This window comes from Vigna angularis, chromosome 6 (genome assembly GCF_016808095.1).
Source record: "Vigna angularis cultivar LongXiaoDou No.4 chromosome 6, ASM1680809v1, whole genome shotgun sequence".
Taxonomy (NCBI): domain Eukaryota; kingdom Viridiplantae; phylum Streptophyta; class Magnoliopsida; order Fabales; family Fabaceae; genus Vigna; species Vigna angularis.
In genome coordinates this window covers 32,494,219-32,511,080 of record NC_068975.1, presented here as the reverse complement: position 1 = coordinate 32,511,080, position 16,862 = coordinate 32,494,219, and the positions used below count along the sequence as shown (strand labels likewise).

At 30.7% G+C, this 16,862-nt stretch overlaps 2 protein-coding genes across 6 annotated transcripts; both read right to left on the bottom strand.

Annotated features, from left to right (window-relative positions):
- Positions 1–7,401, bottom strand: LOC108341752 (beta-amyrin synthase-like). Of its 3 annotated transcripts, none has more exons than XM_052879478.1 (17): positions 7,318–7,401; positions 5,193–5,410; positions 4,931–5,116; positions 4,612–4,701; positions 4,224–4,421; positions 4,064–4,148; positions 3,810–3,976; positions 3,510–3,701; positions 3,301–3,414; positions 3,039–3,158; positions 2,730–2,852; positions 2,559–2,657; positions 2,351–2,407; positions 1,879–2,247; positions 1,704–1,784; positions 1,483–1,566; positions 1–400 (listed from the first exon to the last, which is right to left on the bottom strand). In XM_052879478.1, the coding sequence occupies exons 2-17, from the start codon at positions 5,391–5,393 to the stop codon at positions 278–280; spliced, it is 2,289 nt and encodes a 762-aa protein (XP_052735438.1). In that variant the 5' UTR covers positions 5,394–5,410; positions 7,318–7,401; the 3' UTR covers positions 1–277. The 3 variants fall into 3 exon arrangements, with proteins under 3 accessions (XP_052735438.1, XP_052735437.1, XP_052735439.1); XM_052879477.1 differs by lacking the exon at positions 7,318–7,401 and adding an exon at positions 6,232–6,322; XM_052879479.1 differs by lacking the exon at positions 7,318–7,401 and adding an exon at positions 6,232–6,322 and having other exon boundaries at positions 311–400; positions 1,483–1,562.
- Positions 7,402–9,981: 2,580 nt separating this feature from the next.
- LOC108341753 (beta-amyrin synthase) lies at positions 9,982–16,676 on the bottom strand. 3 transcript variants are annotated; one of them, XM_052879480.1, is made up of 17 exons: positions 16,533–16,676; positions 15,112–15,329; positions 14,850–15,035; positions 14,531–14,620; positions 14,139–14,336; positions 13,979–14,063; positions 13,725–13,891; positions 13,425–13,616; positions 13,216–13,329; positions 12,955–13,074; positions 12,656–12,778; positions 12,485–12,583; positions 12,273–12,329; positions 11,801–12,169; positions 11,629–11,709; positions 11,440–11,523; positions 9,984–10,871 (listed from the first exon to the last, which is right to left on the bottom strand). In XM_052879480.1, the coding sequence occupies exons 2-17, from the start codon at positions 15,310–15,312 to the stop codon at positions 10,749–10,751; spliced, it is 2,289 nt and encodes a 762-aa protein (XP_052735440.1). In that variant the 5' UTR covers positions 15,313–15,329; positions 16,533–16,676; the 3' UTR covers positions 9,984–10,748. The 3 variants fall into 3 exon arrangements, with proteins under 3 accessions (XP_052735441.1, XP_052735440.1, XP_017434888.2); XM_017579399.2 differs by lacking the exon at positions 16,533–16,676 and having other exon boundaries at positions 15,112–15,421; XM_052879481.1 differs by lacking the exons at positions 15,112–15,329; positions 16,533–16,676 and having other exon boundaries at positions 9,982–10,871; positions 14,876–15,032.
- Positions 16,677–16,862: the final 186 nt, after the last annotated feature.

Below are 16,862 nucleotides of genomic sequence, written 5' to 3'. Positions count from 1 at the left end.
TAAAGAAGAAGTCTACCAACATTCTTTTTAAACATCACTACCCTACTTAAGTTTGACATATATACACAATAGAATCCTTAATGATCAACCTGATATTATTCCATTATCATCTTGGAATAAGGATGCGTCTAGAACACAAAAAAAAAAAACTATATGTAGAGAAGAAGAAAAACAGTACGTTTTATGAACAAAGCAAACATGAAGTTCTATTATTTTATTTGCTGGATTCTTTATTTCTATGATATTAATTGTCTTTCAGAGATGATAGCATTTGAATCTAAGGAGAAGTGGAAGGCAATAAAACTTTGGTGCGATATTCAGCCAAAGCCCATAATGGAAAAACATTTCTGTGTAAAGGGTAATGCAACACGCCGTTCTTCAAATGTGCTCCCGTCACTTGCTGCAATAAACAAGTTACAGAAAAGAAGTAGAAATAAAAACAAAATTATATAATGTATTTGCAAGAAATGTACGTTAATTATTGGTTTACAAAATAGATCATTTCTAATTATTTGATATTCTCAAATGGTTTATTAAAGATAATTTAAATATATATTTTTATACTTTTTTAGATATTTTATATAAATAAAATAGTGATAAAATTTCAAACTCTAAAATAAACAAGATTTTAAATGTAATTATATATCGTAAACTTGATGCTTTTCTAAATCATCACTATAATGCAGTGACAATAAGAAGATGAATTTTTCTCATATGCAAGTCATGGAAAAATTGCCTTTTAGACATTTTTATAAAATAAAAAAAGAAAAACAAAAATTACTAAAAACATAAAAATGAAAAAACAAAAAGAATATAGCAACCTACTAAGTGGTTATTTGATAAAAAAAAAAAATATCTTAGAAAGTCTCGTCTTGTAAGATATGATAAATGAACTTAAAGTTACGATGGCTTGACTACTAAATTAAAAAATACTTTTAAACTTATATTTAAAGATGTAGGAAATCAAGCTAGATATTCCATATTTGAATATTAAGTTATACTTTGCTTTATACAATAAATATCTCGAATCTCATAATTATTATATTTGCAAAATTTTTAAAATTTCGCAGTATTAATTTGTGATGGTAACTATTATCAAAACAACAACACTATAATCACACAAAAAAACATATAAGTATATGATAATTTAGACCACTATAACAACAACTCTATTACAACCACAACATCAAAATATAAGTAAAGGTTAGTACACACTTAAAGAAAAAAATACCATATAAAAAGAACTCAATCTTAAAAGAAAATAGTTGAAAATAATCCAAATATGACTCTAAATCTAAAAATAACAAAATTATAAGATGAAAAATGGAGAAACTAAATTCTTAAGTTTTTGAATTAAAAGTGATATGAAATGTCATAGTTATACTCAAATAACCTCCTAATAACCCCTCATATAAAAGTATATCACCTCTTCCTAATAGCTTCCTCAGATAAAAATATAACCCAGCAATATTTGAGAGGTACCTCTTGAGGCCAGTCACCATTCTGTAACTGTGAATTGATTATTAACTTTGCTGCACGGTGGAGGGGAATTGAGTCTCTATCTGCCTACATACAAAAGTTAGAAAATTGAGAAAAAAACAACACTTATTTAGCACTTCATTGGATAACGTTATGAAATGAAAGATAGTATGAAGATTATTTGTATAATTTCTGAGAAACAAAGATGCACATTAACAAAATACCTGACCGGCATGAAGTAAACCCAGTAGAGCCCAAGCTGTTTGAGTAACATGTGATCGATCTCCTTCAAGAGGCACGTATGTCTTCATTTCACATTGTCGTTCATTAATATTTTTCATTTATATAACATTTCAGCTAATGGAAATTGTAATAATATTTAGTGGTTTAATTACAAACCTTCAAAGGACATGAAAGATAACTTTCTCCCCAACCACCATCCTCATTTTGTATTGAGAGTAGAAATTTCGCAGCTTTACGAATGGCTTCGCAATCATTGTAAGTCTTTCCAGCAGCGTCTAAACCTCGAAGTGCAAACCAAGAACAGTAAGTGAAGCAAATTCCCCACTCTCCATACCAACCACCGTTACTCTTTTGTTCATTTTCAAGGTATTTCACTGCTTTGGCAATGAAATTATCCACATCTTTTTTCTTGTAATTTGGATATTGCTTTTTGAACGATACCAAACTCTGAATTGCTGATCCAGTGCATTCAACATATTCGTGCTCAATTATTAAGTCAGCAAACATTTCCGTCGGATTCAGTAACTACGAATTAATACCAACAACAATATTAATTCATTAACAACAGCTAAAAATTGTTTTTCCATCTATTAATGGTTTTATAAACATTATATTTTGTAACACTAACCTCCAACCATTTTTCAGATCGTGCCGGCTCCCATGCAGTTATACCTCCATTTTTACTCTGTAGTAAACAAAATTTACATGTTCTGTCAATATTAACATACACAAGCTAATTGAACGTATATAAGGTAAAGTTTTTTCAATTTAAAATGTTAATTTAATTATCAAAATAAAAAGTAGAGAGAATATGTTTGAAATTTGATAATACTCGCCTGAAGTGACAATATGAAATCGACTGCATCATATAATTTTTGAGGCTCCAACTTTTCTCCCACAATCTCCTCTGACATCTCTGATAAAAGCAGACAACACTGAAACGTAGGACGATTAATTAACTGGTTAAGTTATAGATGAACAAATTGAATTGTTTGTGATAAGATCACCTTCAAACATTCTGCAGTGCAATCAGAAACTTGCCATCCATGGTCCTGGTGAGTAAAGGTCCATGACCCTTTCGAAATGTGGCGATACATTTTCTTAAAATCTCCTGACGAATTATTTTCAACCTAAGATTTCACAAATCCATTTTATAGTCATTAACCTAACCTACCGAGCACTAATTAAAACAAGTTACCTAATTTGTCTATCAAAATTGTGATGGTTGTAGTTAATTTTAGCAAGTAATTAATCAATTCAGTCAGTTAGTTTGGTGAATTGTATCATATGTTAATTCAGAAACTTATTAATTTGACCTGAGATTTCTTAATGAAATCATGTGCTTTTGCAAGTGTGGGACCAAACTCATCCATTAGGTCGGTAGCTAAAAGAGCTTGAACAATGAAGCCTGCATCCCACGTTTGACTACCAGAAGCCTGCATTATATAAACATGCGAGTTAATTTATCTCACCAGCTATTGTTATTTCATTTCTGATTTCCTGCTAATGTTATCAATCACAATAATCTTCAAATATTATAAAATGTCTACACTAAAACATACGATCCAAAATACATACCTGTACGGTTATTCCATCTTCTGAAAGCCATAGATAATCTGGAACCCTTGCAAGATGCTTCTTAATAGCTTCTCCATTTGGATCTTCCACCCCACAAACAAGCATACATAAAATCTGGACAAAACAAATACATTAATGGCAAGTTAACATTTTTCATATAAAAATTATTCACTTATTTATCCCTTTGGTATTGTATTTACTCATTTTACCTTCTCCACACACGCAGGGTCCATATATCGACTATTTTCATCTTCATAATGAATATGCTCCATCGTTAGTTTAAGTGCTTTTTCTCTGACCAACTTACTAAAGGGCCAACGTGTGAGAATGGGCTCAGCAAAAAAATAAGCGCCATCCCATATCAGATCTTGTATCCAATGACGGGGAGAGTAAAGATCTTCCTGTAATGTATAAATCAACAATTATGTTTTCATATAATTTTAAATTTTCTCTTCAAAATTATACTTCACGTTTTGCCTAAATGTAAAAGTACGTGTGCAGTTAATTACCTTTGCACATTTATGACGTGCTTTCTTCCAAATATTTTCATTGTATGGTTCAGTAAATAACTCTTCTCTCAAATTCAGAATTAATGGTGTGATTGGACCCCTAAATTTTTTTCCGTATAGGTAAGACATGGGCATATATATCAATCGACAATAACACCACATTTTTCCTGCAGTGATTGGGGAAAAAAAGAAGATAATAAGCTCAATTATTATTTATTGTTTCGGAGAGTATGGAATAATATAATTATTTCAACCTGGATGCATAGGAAAAAAATTAGGAAGCATCCAAAATTCGGGTGGCAAAGGATGGCATCCACTCCAATCAACAATACCAAGAACCTACAAGTGTGAAATTATTTAAATTAGTAAAATATGTATGTGTATATATTGTATTTAAATTTTGAAATAACTTACTGAAAGCCAGAATTTTCCCCATTGAGGTATATGAGTTACAGTGCCATGTTCATGAATCCACTTTCTTCCTTTAGCACAAGCATTGTTAAGACCTCCATTTGGCCCTTCTCCCAGAATTCGCATACATATGTAATTAAGTGTAGTACAAAACATCACACTCTCACCCTCTATGTGTAGTCCCCAACCTCCATCTTCGTTCTTCAAATCAATATTTTTTATTAATATTGTTCAGTGTGTTGTCATAAAAAAAATTATGATGATAAGTTATATATAAATTATAAGTAAATGGAAAAAGAAAGAGTAATATATTTAGTTGCTTTTTTTCCCTCAGTGTTCACAATAATTTCAGTCTTACAAAAAAATGTTAAGAATTTATTAACATGTATACCTGATGATAGTATACATAACGAAGAATTTCTTTGCGATGTTCTTCCGAAAACACAGAATCAAGATGTCCAATAACGTACAAGGAAATGACCTGTGGTATTTTAAATAGAAAAACCAAAAAAGTTAACTGTAGTATTCAACGTTACAAAGTTAAACTTACAAAAAGTCTTATATGATCGATTTATCTATAATATTATATATGGCTCACGTCTAATTCTGATAATATCGATTAATTAAGTGAAACATAAATTATTTGACATGTAGGCCGTCGGTATTAATCCTTCAGTAACTGACAGTTTTGCTGAAGTACGTGTTATTACCATGAGAGGGATAAAAAAGAGGCTACCACCGATATGAGCTGGCCAATGACCATGACTAGTCTGCAAAGCTGCTAAGTAATGCACAGCTCTCTTCATTGCTAGGGTAGTTTTCTGAGATGTAATCTCTTCACCATCTTCTATCTTCACTCTATCTATCGTTTGTTTGAAATTATTTTCCCTTAGAATCTGTATAAGCCATTCATCATTAAACATATAAATCATATCACAACATCATATTTACAGTAACATTAGAGGTAGTTACCTGAAACCGCCAAATTCGATCACCGCAGGCTCTGTATTGGAAGCGATTTTGATAGAAATCTTGACGAGCAGCTTCAACTTGGGCTCGTTCCTCAGCAGTTCCTGCGTCTGCATCAAACTCCCATGCTTGCCTTCCCACGAAATTGTTTGTGCTGAACAGGTGTGGATTCTCCGCTCCCTCTCCTATCTTTAGCCTCCACATCTTTTCTCTCTCTTTCGCTGCATAATGCATTCACCCTTCTTCGTAAGTGCATTTTAATGACCAAATTTTTTGTGTGGCCTTCTTTCTAACTGGACTTATTGTCTTGTTCAATGCAAACTGTTAGCTATTTGTTCATTTGTTTTAGAATTCAATAGAATTAATTCGTGTTTATTCTCTGAATGAACGAAATTGAAAGAAAGGAAGGAGAAAACTTGAAACATGTGGGAGATCTCACGTCTAGAAATAAAACTGAATTATCTAGATCATGGTATATTAATGTGTCCAATCATCATAGTTTATTTTGTAAGATTAAATTAGTTTTAAATTATATTTTCTTAAAATAATAATCCTAGCAAGGTGTGTTGGATCTCATAGCACATCTCATTGAATTTCCTTAATTCTATGCTTGTGTTAAAAAATTAACATCAACTATAAATAAAACAATAAAACAAATTAAAATTATAATATCTAAAATGTAAATAAAACAAAATAAAATTATAATGTCAATAATATCATTTATATTGTTCACATTCTCAACATCAATAACATTTTATTAAGAAAGATCGCATAAATAAATTCATATACAACAATTCATAAAACAATCAATAACTAATTCAATTCAACCAAGTGTTAGATCAAGAACTAAAATGAATAATAGACAGTGTAAAATTTCTTTATTTTCCCCCTTCATTTTATCATCTTAGTATAATTTTATTATTTTCCTTTAGATTGTAAAGTTTTAAGAAGGTTAAAACTTAAAGTAAGATAATGGAAGTGTGTATATGAAAATGAGGGTGCATGATGTAAAGACCGAAAGCTAAGAGTAAGGCTGGCCCACCCAAAGCCCATTTCATCTTCTTCTCCAAAAAAGAGACCCAGAAAGCTTCATTTCCTTCTGATTCCCGACTCTAACACCAACAGAAAAGCCATCCATCACATCTCCAATGAGAATCACTGCCGGCAAACAGGCTTGTAAATTTCGCTAGGATAGGCTTGGGACTTCTAACATTCTGTGTTTTCATATGATTGGAGCAGGTAAAGAAAACATCAAAGTTTCTCAATTTCTCAAGTTTCTCTATGGTCTCCCTGTTATTGGCACTGTGCCTGTGGGAGATGATAATGAATTGGTGTTTTGGTTGAACGTAGGTTGTGATGAATCAAGTTTGATTTGAGGGGTAGATGAGTTAGATGAAGATGATAAAAATTAGTTGAAATTGTGCAGCATGAAAGGTGATAATTTTGTGTAGGTATTGGATGATGGTAGTAATGAGCTTTTGGATTGGCAATAGATAGTGTACTGGGTTTTGTGTAATGAAGAAGAAGAAGATATTCTCTTCCTGTGATTTTAGATACTCTAAATGAAATTATGAAATGCTACTGTGAAATTGGTTAATGGATTCTTTCTTTTAGGAAGGAATTTAGTGAATAAAATGAAGAACTAGAAAAAGGCTGTCAATGGAACCCGTGAGAGAATAGGATATTAAGCTAATATTTTTTTTTACCATTCATTTACTGGAGCAGTGGCACAACTTTTGACTTTAGTATTTTTGTGCCACTAGAAAAGAAGAAACTGGAGAGTTCACGGGTCTTACAACTAGTGCAGGTAAGTGACATTTTAATAAAGCATTCACATTCTTCAGATAATTCTATTAATTTTCATATTAAAAGTTAGGATAATTCTATTACAAAAAACTTTTTAACTATATCATCATTAATAACATGTTAAAACCAAGTACATAATCACACTCTAAAAAATATTCAAAACATTGCTCCACTTTATGTCTATTCATTACATACTTTGCCCATCCTGTTTTTATGGAAAATAGAACTTCGAATATTAAAAAAGACAAACGGAGGACCAAACATTCTTGCATTATATATAAATAAAAAATACTATTTAAATAAAACAAGAAGAAAGAAGAACCTGATTATGCAGTTGTTAGGTATCTTTAACGACCCACTCTAACACATCCCTGCAGTTTTATCCATCATTTGCTTTGTTAAGCAAGATGGATCTGATCTTACTGCAGAATGCTGCATCCTTTATATAGTGTTCATTAAAGCTATCATCAACATCAAATGAAATGACAAGTTTACAAAATGACATACAACTACGTGTATTGTGTTTACAAGATGACGGTGCCAATAAAGATACTGCAAAGATATTTAAATGTAGGTAGACCATGATAGCTTGAAAATCATTATATTTTTTACAACCACTCACTTTATTACTTTTTATTCACTATGGTAATATACTTTTTTTTTCTAAAAGATTGTAAAAAAATGTATTATGACTTTTTTTGAATAGGTGGTCTGAAATTTAATAAAACTACATTTTAGATAGATAAATAAATAATAGAAAGCTTATGAATATCATAAATGCTAAATTAGTTTTCTGATAATTTTATATTAAAAAACGACTTAAATCTTAAATAACAGAGATAACTTTCAGTATTGAAAATTTTAGTGAGAAGATAATATAAGAAAATTATAACTTAAAAATAATGTCTATATAGTATTCAATACAAAATCAAGCTTTCTATTTATATATATATATATATATATATATATATATATATATATATATATATATATATATGATTTGCTAACTTGCGTACGCCTTTTTTTCAGTTGGTATATTTAGTAATGTGTACTGGGTTTTAATAGACAAAAATACCTTTTTATATTATGGATTTTAAGTTTTAAGGTCAAGGTCACCTCTCTCATCCCTTTCAACCATCTTTCTTTCATCTCTATCACTTCAACATTTTCTCTGTCATCCTATGTAGCTCCAACTGAAAAAAAAAATCAGAAACATGCCGTTAAACAATTTTTTACAAAAAATGATTTTATAATAAATTTTCATTTTATAATTTTTGTCTTATCTAATTTTATCTAATTTTTACAGACATAGTGACATATGAAGAAATTGGTAATTGACCTGAAAAAAATCAGAAATACTCGCTATTAAACAATTTCTTACAAAAAATGATTTTATAATAGAAATAATTTAGAAAAGATGATGACTAGTTTTTAAATTAAAATTTAGTAGGTGTAATTAATTAAAAATATAGTGTCATTAGTATAAAAGAAATGTTTGAATAGATTAAATTGTTAGGCAACAATTTTCACCTTAAGTGGTTAAATTAATATAAAATAATTTGTTAATAGTTGAAATTAAATTAAAATAAAATTTAAACTCATGCACAATGAAAGTTGATCACTTAGTGCCATGCATAGCGAATATTTTATTGGAATGTTTCAATATAATGGAAGGTAAATCCCCTCACTCTAGGGAGGATAGCCTAACATCCCACATATCCATCTTTGCATGATCACTTAAGTGGACACGTTTAAGTGAGAAATTTTCAACATAAAAGTAGCTCATGACTGTGTAGTTATTGTAATGCCTTTTAAGGTTTTTTTTTATGTACAATAATAATAATAATAGTAATAATAATAATACCAAATAATACTAATAATAAGAATAATAATGAAATAAAATTTTAAAAGTCAAATAAACAATTTAAATGTTACATGAAATGTGTTTGAAAAGTCAAATAAACTTAACAAAATTTGTTTAAAAAAGCTAAATCCAGACATTTCTAAAATTCAGGTACTAAATTGGGTTAAAGTTAAAAAAAAGACTAATTCAAATTTTCACAAGTTAAAGAACTAAAAATATATTTAACTTTATTCTTAATATAATAATAATATTTATTTTATATAATAATAATTATTAAATAATTTTTTTATTTTCATGAATTAAACTATTTTTTTAATTTATTAAACCTATCACAATACTCATTATTTTTCATAAATTTTTATTTCAAATTTCTTCATTTTCACCGTCTTTTTCTATACTTACGAAGTCGAGAATACCCTATGAAAATAGCAATTGATGAAAAAAGAACTTGAATCATTTACTTGATGCATGCACTATTTATAGGTTAATTATGAATATTGTAGATCCTCACCTATATGGGTCAGGGTGGGCCCAATTGTCCATTTATCTTTTGCCAAGTTAAAGAATAGCACGCTAGTAGAGTATACCATACTAGTTTATGATCGAGTAGTAACATGCTAGTGTTTCCTACTAAACTAACGACAAATGCACCAACGACAAATGCATTTGTCTCAACGTAGCAAACTCAACAACTCTTGCGCTCAAGCTTAATTAGACCATAGGATTCACAAAACACAATAAATTTTTTTTGGCATTTTTATCAAACAGTTGGTGTGAAAGGAATTATAACATAGATTATTTACAATTTGTTGATACTAAAGTTCATCCACTTCACTCTCATGCATTGACAAACATCTCAATTCTATATTCATGTCAAAATCAATTCACAAACATATTCAAATATCTCCCTAAAGTCTTTGAACCTATGATGATAACTCATTAAGTTCTAAATCATTAAATCTTTAACAAACAACTATGCATTAAGTTTAAGAGTATAAGATTACCAATAAATCAAGTTTTGTTCCTAAATAAAAACATCCATTATACATTGTTTTTAATGAGAGCATCATATTTAAAATCCATAGCTTCCTTCCACTCAAGATCGGTGAGAACTATTTGGGGATTGACAGGTACACCATCATCTGATATTGTGGCAGTAGTCAAGTTAGTCTCCATGTTATCTATACTAAGGGATGATGAACTAACTCCACAATAACATTATGCGGTTGGCAACATTACAATGCATTACGCTAGTATAGTGGTCTTTTTATTCACTAGTCAATGGTAGAAATATCTTGACAAAAGCTTCCATGATCATCATTTTCGCATATCTGTGCTTCCTCACCCAAAATACATGATGTTGTAGAATTCACTGAACTTAAACTTGCAAAACCACCGAATGAAAGCTCCACATCCATCTGGTTACCATTTGTTTGCTAACTCATTTTCCTTAGTATCATTGTTTTTGCTACCTGTAGTCTCAACAATATTCTTCTGAAAATTAGGACAGGTACTATGGTCAGATTTGCTGACCCCAATTATTTGCCCCTCAAAACTGGAATCATTTTTAATTGCAACAATCGGTGAATCACTTGTATTACAACAGATAGATTATAAGAAATGGTTGTGGGGTGCAATTGCGCCGATGAGTCCAAATACATCCTAATATAAACTGTAATTTTATCATACATGCATTCGATTTAATTCTCACATGTAGTATTTTTACTGATGCAATCAATCTATGACAGAAAATGTCTGTTTAAGAATTACGAACACATGAAAGGAACAAGCTTATTATTACAGAACTGAAAAACCAACTTCTTTTTTATTTTGCTGGATTCTCTATTTCTGTGATATTAATTGTCTGTAGGAGATGACAGCATTTGAAGCTAAGGAGAAGTGGAAGACAATAAAACTTTGGTGCGATATTCAGCCAAAGCCCATAATGGAAAAGCATTTCTGTATAGTGCGTAATGCAACACGCCGTTCTTCAAGAATACTCCCGTCGCTTCCTGCAGTAGGATACAGAAAAGAAGTAGAAATGAAAACCCAATTCCAATAATGCAGCAATTTCAAATCAATGACAAAACATGATTAGAATGTATTTGAAATAAATAGCATGTTAACTTATTGGTTTACAAAGCAAATCATTTTTAATTGTTTGATGCTTCCACATAGTTAAAGATAGTTTTAATATGTATTATTTAAATTTTTTGAAAATGTTTAAAAGTAAAATAGTGATGAAACTTGAAATTTTAAAATAGACAATATTTTAAATGTAATTTCTTAGGTCTATTTTGTCGTAAATTAATTAACGGTATCCTGACAAATGCAGTGACCGCAAGAGGGTGAATTTTTCTATAGCATGGTCATGGCAAAATTACTTTTTAAAAATAAAATAACAAAACAAAAAAAAATAAAATTTATTTGACACACCCAAATATTTTACAACACTACCTTTACTTACTTTTTAATAATGTGTCATGAAATCTCAAACAAAAATTACTAAAAACAACGGAACACAACCAAATAACAATTACAGAATGAAATTGAAATTATATATTGAGATTTGAGAGGTACCTCTTGAGGCCAGTCACCACTCTGTAACTGTGAATTGATTATTAACTTTGCTGCACGGTGGAGGGGAATTGGGTCTCTTTCAGCCTACATACAAAAGAGAACAACACTAATTGAATACATCATTTCATGATACTATGAAGAATACTTGTATAGTTTCTGACAAACAAAGATCCAAATTAAAGATAATACCTGACCGGTAAGAATTAAAGCCATTAAAGCCCAAGCTGTTTGAGTAACATGTGATCGATTTCCTTCAAGAGGCACGTACGTCTTCATTGCACAGTGCCACTCATTAATATTTATCATTTAAAACATTTCAGCTTATCAAAATTGTAATCATAATTAGTGCTTTAATACAAACCTTTAAAGGACATGAAAGATAACTTTCTCCCCAACCACCATCTTCATTCTGTATTGAGAGTAGAAATTTCGCAGCTTTACGAATAGCTTCGGAATCATTGTAAGTCTTTCCAGCAGCGTCTAAACCTCGAAGTGCAAACCAAGAACCGTAAGTGAAGCTAATTCCCCACTCTCCATACCAACCGCCGTTACTCTTTTGTTCATTTTCAAAGTATTTCACTGCTCTGGCAATGAAATTATCCACATCTTTCTTCTTGTAATCTGGATATTCCTTTTTGAACGATACCAAACCCTGAATTGCTGATCCAGTGCATTCAACATATTCGTGCTCAATTATTATGTCAGCAAACATTTCCGTCGGATTCAGTAACTACGAATTAATACCAAAAATAATATTAATTCATTAACGACAGGTAAAAGTTGTTTTTCCATCTATTAATGGATTTATAAACATTATATTTTGTAACGCTAACCTCCAACCATTTTTCAGATCGTGCAGGCTCCCATGCGGTTATACCTCCATTTTTACTCTGTAATAATCAAAATTTACATGTTCTGTCAATATTAAAAATCATACACAAGCAAATTGAACGTATATAAGGTAAACTTTTTCCAATTTAAAATGTTGATTTAATTATCAAAATAAAAAGTGGTGAGAAGATGTTTGAAATTTGATAATACTCGCCTGAAGTGACAATATGAAATCGACTGCATCATATAACTTTTGTGGCTCCATTTTTTCTCCCACAATCTCCTCTGACATCGCTGATAAAAGCAGACAACACTGAAACGTAGGATGATTAATTAACTGGTTAAGTTATAAATGAACAAATTAAGTTGTTTGTGATAAGGTCACCTTCAAACATTCTGCAGTGCAATCAGAAACTTGCCATCCATGGTCCTGGTGAGTAAAGGTCCATGACCCTTTCGAAATGTGGCGATACATTTTCTTAAAATCTCCAGACGAATTATTTTGAACCTAAGATATCACAAATCCATTTCATAGTCATTAACCTAACCTACTGAACACTCATTAAAATACTTGTCTGTCACAATTGTGATGGTTGTAGTTAATTTTAGCTAGTAATTAATGAATCCAATCAGTTAGTTTGGTGAATTGTGTCATATGTTTATTCAGAAACTTATTAATTTGACCTGAGATTTCTTAATAAAATCATGTGCTTTTGCTAGTGTGGGACCAAACTCATCCATTAGGTCGGTAGCTAAAAGAGCTTGAACAATGAAGCCTGCATCCCACGTTTGACTACCAGAAGCCTGCATTATATAAACATGCGAGTTAATTTATCTCACCAACTATTGTTATTTCATTTATGATTTCCTGCAACGTTATCAATCACAATAATCTTCAAATATTATAAATTGTCTACACTAAAACATAGGATCCAAAATACGTACCTGTACGGTTATTCCATCTTCTGAAAGCCACAGATAATCTGGAACCCTTGCAAGATGCTTCTTAATAGCTTCTCCATTTGGATCTTCCACCCCACAAACAAGCATACATAAAATCTGGACAATACAAACACATCAATGGCAAGTTAACATTTTTCATATAAAAAATTATTCATTTGTTTATCCCTTTGGTATTGTATTACACAATTTACCTTTTCCAAACACGCAGGGTCCATATATCGACTATTTTCATCTTCATAATGAATATGCTCCATCGTTAGTTTAAGTGCTTTTTCTCTTACAAACTTACTAAAGGGCCAACGTGTAAGAATGGGTTCAGCAAAAAAATAAGCGCCATCCCATATCAGATCTTGTATCCAATGACGGGGAGAGTAAAGATCTTCCTGTAATGTATAAATCAACAATTATGTTTTCATATAATTTTAAATTTTCTCTTCAAAATTATACTTCACGTTTTGCCTAAATGTAAAAGTACGTGTGCAGTTAATTACCTTTGCACATTTATGACGTGCTTTCTTCCAAATATTTTCATTGTATGGTTCAGTAAATAACTCTTCTCTCAAATTCAGAATTAATGGTGTGATTGGACCCCTAAATTTTTTTCCGTATAGGTAAGACATGGGCATATATATCAATCGACAATAACACCACATTTTTCCTGCAGTGATTGGGGAAAAAAAGAAGATAATAAGCTCAATTATTATTTATTGTTTCGGAGAGTATGGAATAATATAATTATTTCAACCTGGATGCATAGGAAAAAAATTAGGAAGCATCCAAAATTCGGGTGGCAAAGGATGGCATCCACTCCAATCAACAATACCAAGAACCTACAAGTGTGAAATTATTTAAATTAGTAAAATATGTATGTGTATATATTGTATTTAAATTTTGAAATAACTTACTGAAAGCCAGAATTTTCCCCATTGAGGTATATGAGTTACAGTGCCATGTTCATGAATCCACTTTCTTCCTTTAGCACAAGCATTGTTAAGACCTCCATTTGGCCCTTCTCCCAGAATTCGCATACATATGTAATTAAGTGTAGTACAAAACATCACACTCTCACCCTCTATGTGTAGTCCCCAACCTCCATCTTCGTTCTTCAAATCAATATTTTTTATTAATATTGTTCAGTGTGTTGTCATAAAAAAAATTATGATGATAAGTTATATATAAATTATAAGTAAATGGAAAAAGAAAGAGTAAATATATTTTATGTTGCTTTTTTTTTTCTCAGTGTTCACAATAGTTTCAGTCTTACAAAAAAATGTTAAGAACTTATTAACATGTATACCTGATGATAGTATACATAACGAAGAATTTCTTTGCGATGTTCTTCCGAAAACACAGAATCAAGATGTCCAATAACGTACAAGGAAATGACCTGTGGTATTTTAAATAGAAAAACCAAAAAAGTTAACTGTAGTATTCAACGTTACAAAGTTAAACTTACAAAAAGTCTTATATGATCGATTTATCTATAATATTATATATGGCTCACGTCTAATTCTGATAATATCGATTAATTAAGTGAAACATAAATTATTTGACATGTAGGCCGTCGGTATTAATCCTTCAGTAACTGACAGTTTTGCTGAAGTACGTGTTATTACCATGAGAGGGATAAAAAAGAGGCTACCACCGATATGAGCTGGCCAATGACCATGACTAGTCTGCAAAGCTGCTAAGTAATGCACAGCTCTCTTCATTGCTAGGGTAGTTTTCTGAGATGTAATCTCTTCACCATCTTCTATCTTCACTCTATCTATCGTTTGTTTGAAATTATTTTCCCTTAGAATCTGTATAAGCCATTCATCATTAAACATATAAATCATATCACAACATCATATTTACAGTAACATTAGAGGTAGTTACCTGAAACCGCCAAATTCGATCACCGCAGGCTCTGTATTGGAAGCGATTTTGATAGAAATCTTGACGAGCAGCTTCAACTTGGGCTCGTTCCTCAGCAGTTCCTGCGTCTGCATCAAACTCCCATGCTTGCCTTCCCACGAAATTGTTTGTACTGAACAGGTGTGGATTCTTCGCTCCCTCTCCTATCTTTAGCCTCCACATCTTTTTTCTCTCTTTCGCTGCACAGTGCATTCATATCCTTCTTCGTAAGTGCATTTTAATTACCAAATTTTTTGTGTGGCCTTCTTTCTAACTGAACTTATAGTCCTATTCAATGCAAACTGCTAGTAGCTTTTTGTTCATTTGTTTTACAATTCAGTAGAATTAATTGGTCTTTTATCTCTGAATGAATGCACATCATTTATTAAAACATGTGCTCTTTATTGCAAAGTAATAGAAATGTTTTCTTAAAAAAATAATACAAAATATAATAAATAAACATAATTGAAAGGAGGAGAAAACTGGAAGTATGTAGGAGATCTCACCTTTAGAAATAAAACTAAATTATTTAAATTATAGTATATAATTAAGTGCATCTAAATTTTATATTACAAGATTTTGTATATTTAATATATTTTTCTGCTCTTCCTGTTCTATCTAAAATTCTATATTTTATCACACAAAAGTTAATGTTTGAGTAGTGTTATCATATAGTGATTAGCTTATATCTAATTGATGATTTATTATTATTAATTTATATATGTATTTACCTTTGAAATTTTTTTAAATAGTTTTTCTAAAAAGTTTTATTACTGTTAATATTCAAAAACTAGAATTTTAACATTTTTGTATATTACAATTATTAAAAACTAGTTATGGTTAAAACCACAATATAACAATTATTAAAAACTAGTTATTACATTGAAAATATAAAAGTTATTTAACATCTAACATTTTTGGAAGTGTGGTACAAACCTCACTTGGGGTTGAGTTATGCTACTTTCTAATATGGTATCAGAGTCATAGTTAGAGTTTATCCTAACGAGTTCTAAGTGAGCATTTTTGTTTCTATTTCACCCGTTCTCGGGCCGCTATCGGACCACCCCATTAATTATCACGCATGAGATGTCTATACCTCAGTGGGGTGTGTTGGAAAGTCTCACATCGACTAAAGATAAGGCCGATTTATAATATACTTTGTCTAATACTAGTATTTTTATCCTAAAACAAAGTAGACAAGCACATCCTAAAAAATTTAGAACGTTGTTGATGTCTATTATTCATACCATACTTTGCCTATGTACGAGACATATTCTTTTTGTTTGTTCTGGAAAATAGAACTTAGAATGTTAAAAGAGGGAAATAGAAACATTCTAGCATTATGATTAAAAAATATTATTTAACCAAAAAAAAGAAAAACAAAAACAAAAAGAAGAACAAACCTGATTATGGAGTTCTCTTTCACCCACTCTAAGATACATTCAGTTTTGAAAGAAGATGAATGTGATCTTACTGCACAATGGTGTACCCTTTAAATGGTCCTAATTCAAACTATGGTCAACCTCAAAATGAAATGACAACATCAACTTGAAAATGACATGCAACTACTATACGCTGAATACTGAGCTCGACCATTGCAGCACTAATAACTTTCATTGCAACACTAATAACTTTCGAAATTTTTAGAAACGTGGTATGAAAGATAACGTACAGGTATAGGTGGATGGTTTTAAATAGGTGGATGGTGCTTCACCATAGTTATATATTTTTTA

Coding starts and splice junctions, on each gene's coding strand:
- LOC108341752 (XM_052879477.1), bottom strand. Junction 3,977..4,063: donor TTTTTTTCCTATGCATCCAG/GTTGAAATAATT, acceptor CAATCACTGCAG/GAAAAATGTGGTGTTATTGT. Junction 2,658..2,729: donor GCACTGCAGAATGTTTGAAG/GTGATCTTATCA, acceptor CCTACGTTTCAG/TGTTGTCTGCTTTTATCAGA.
- LOC108341753 (XM_017579399.2), bottom strand. CDS start 15,342: ATGCACTGTGCAGCGAAAGAGAGAAAAAAGATGTGGAGGCTAAAGATA. Junction 14,337..14,530: donor GTTATGTATACTATCATCAG/GTATACATGTTA, acceptor ATTGATTTGAAG/AACGAAGATGGAGGTTGGGG. Junction 12,330..12,484: donor ATTTCATATTGTCACTTCAG/GCGAGTATTATC, acceptor TGATTATTACAG/AGTAAAAATGGAGGTATAAC.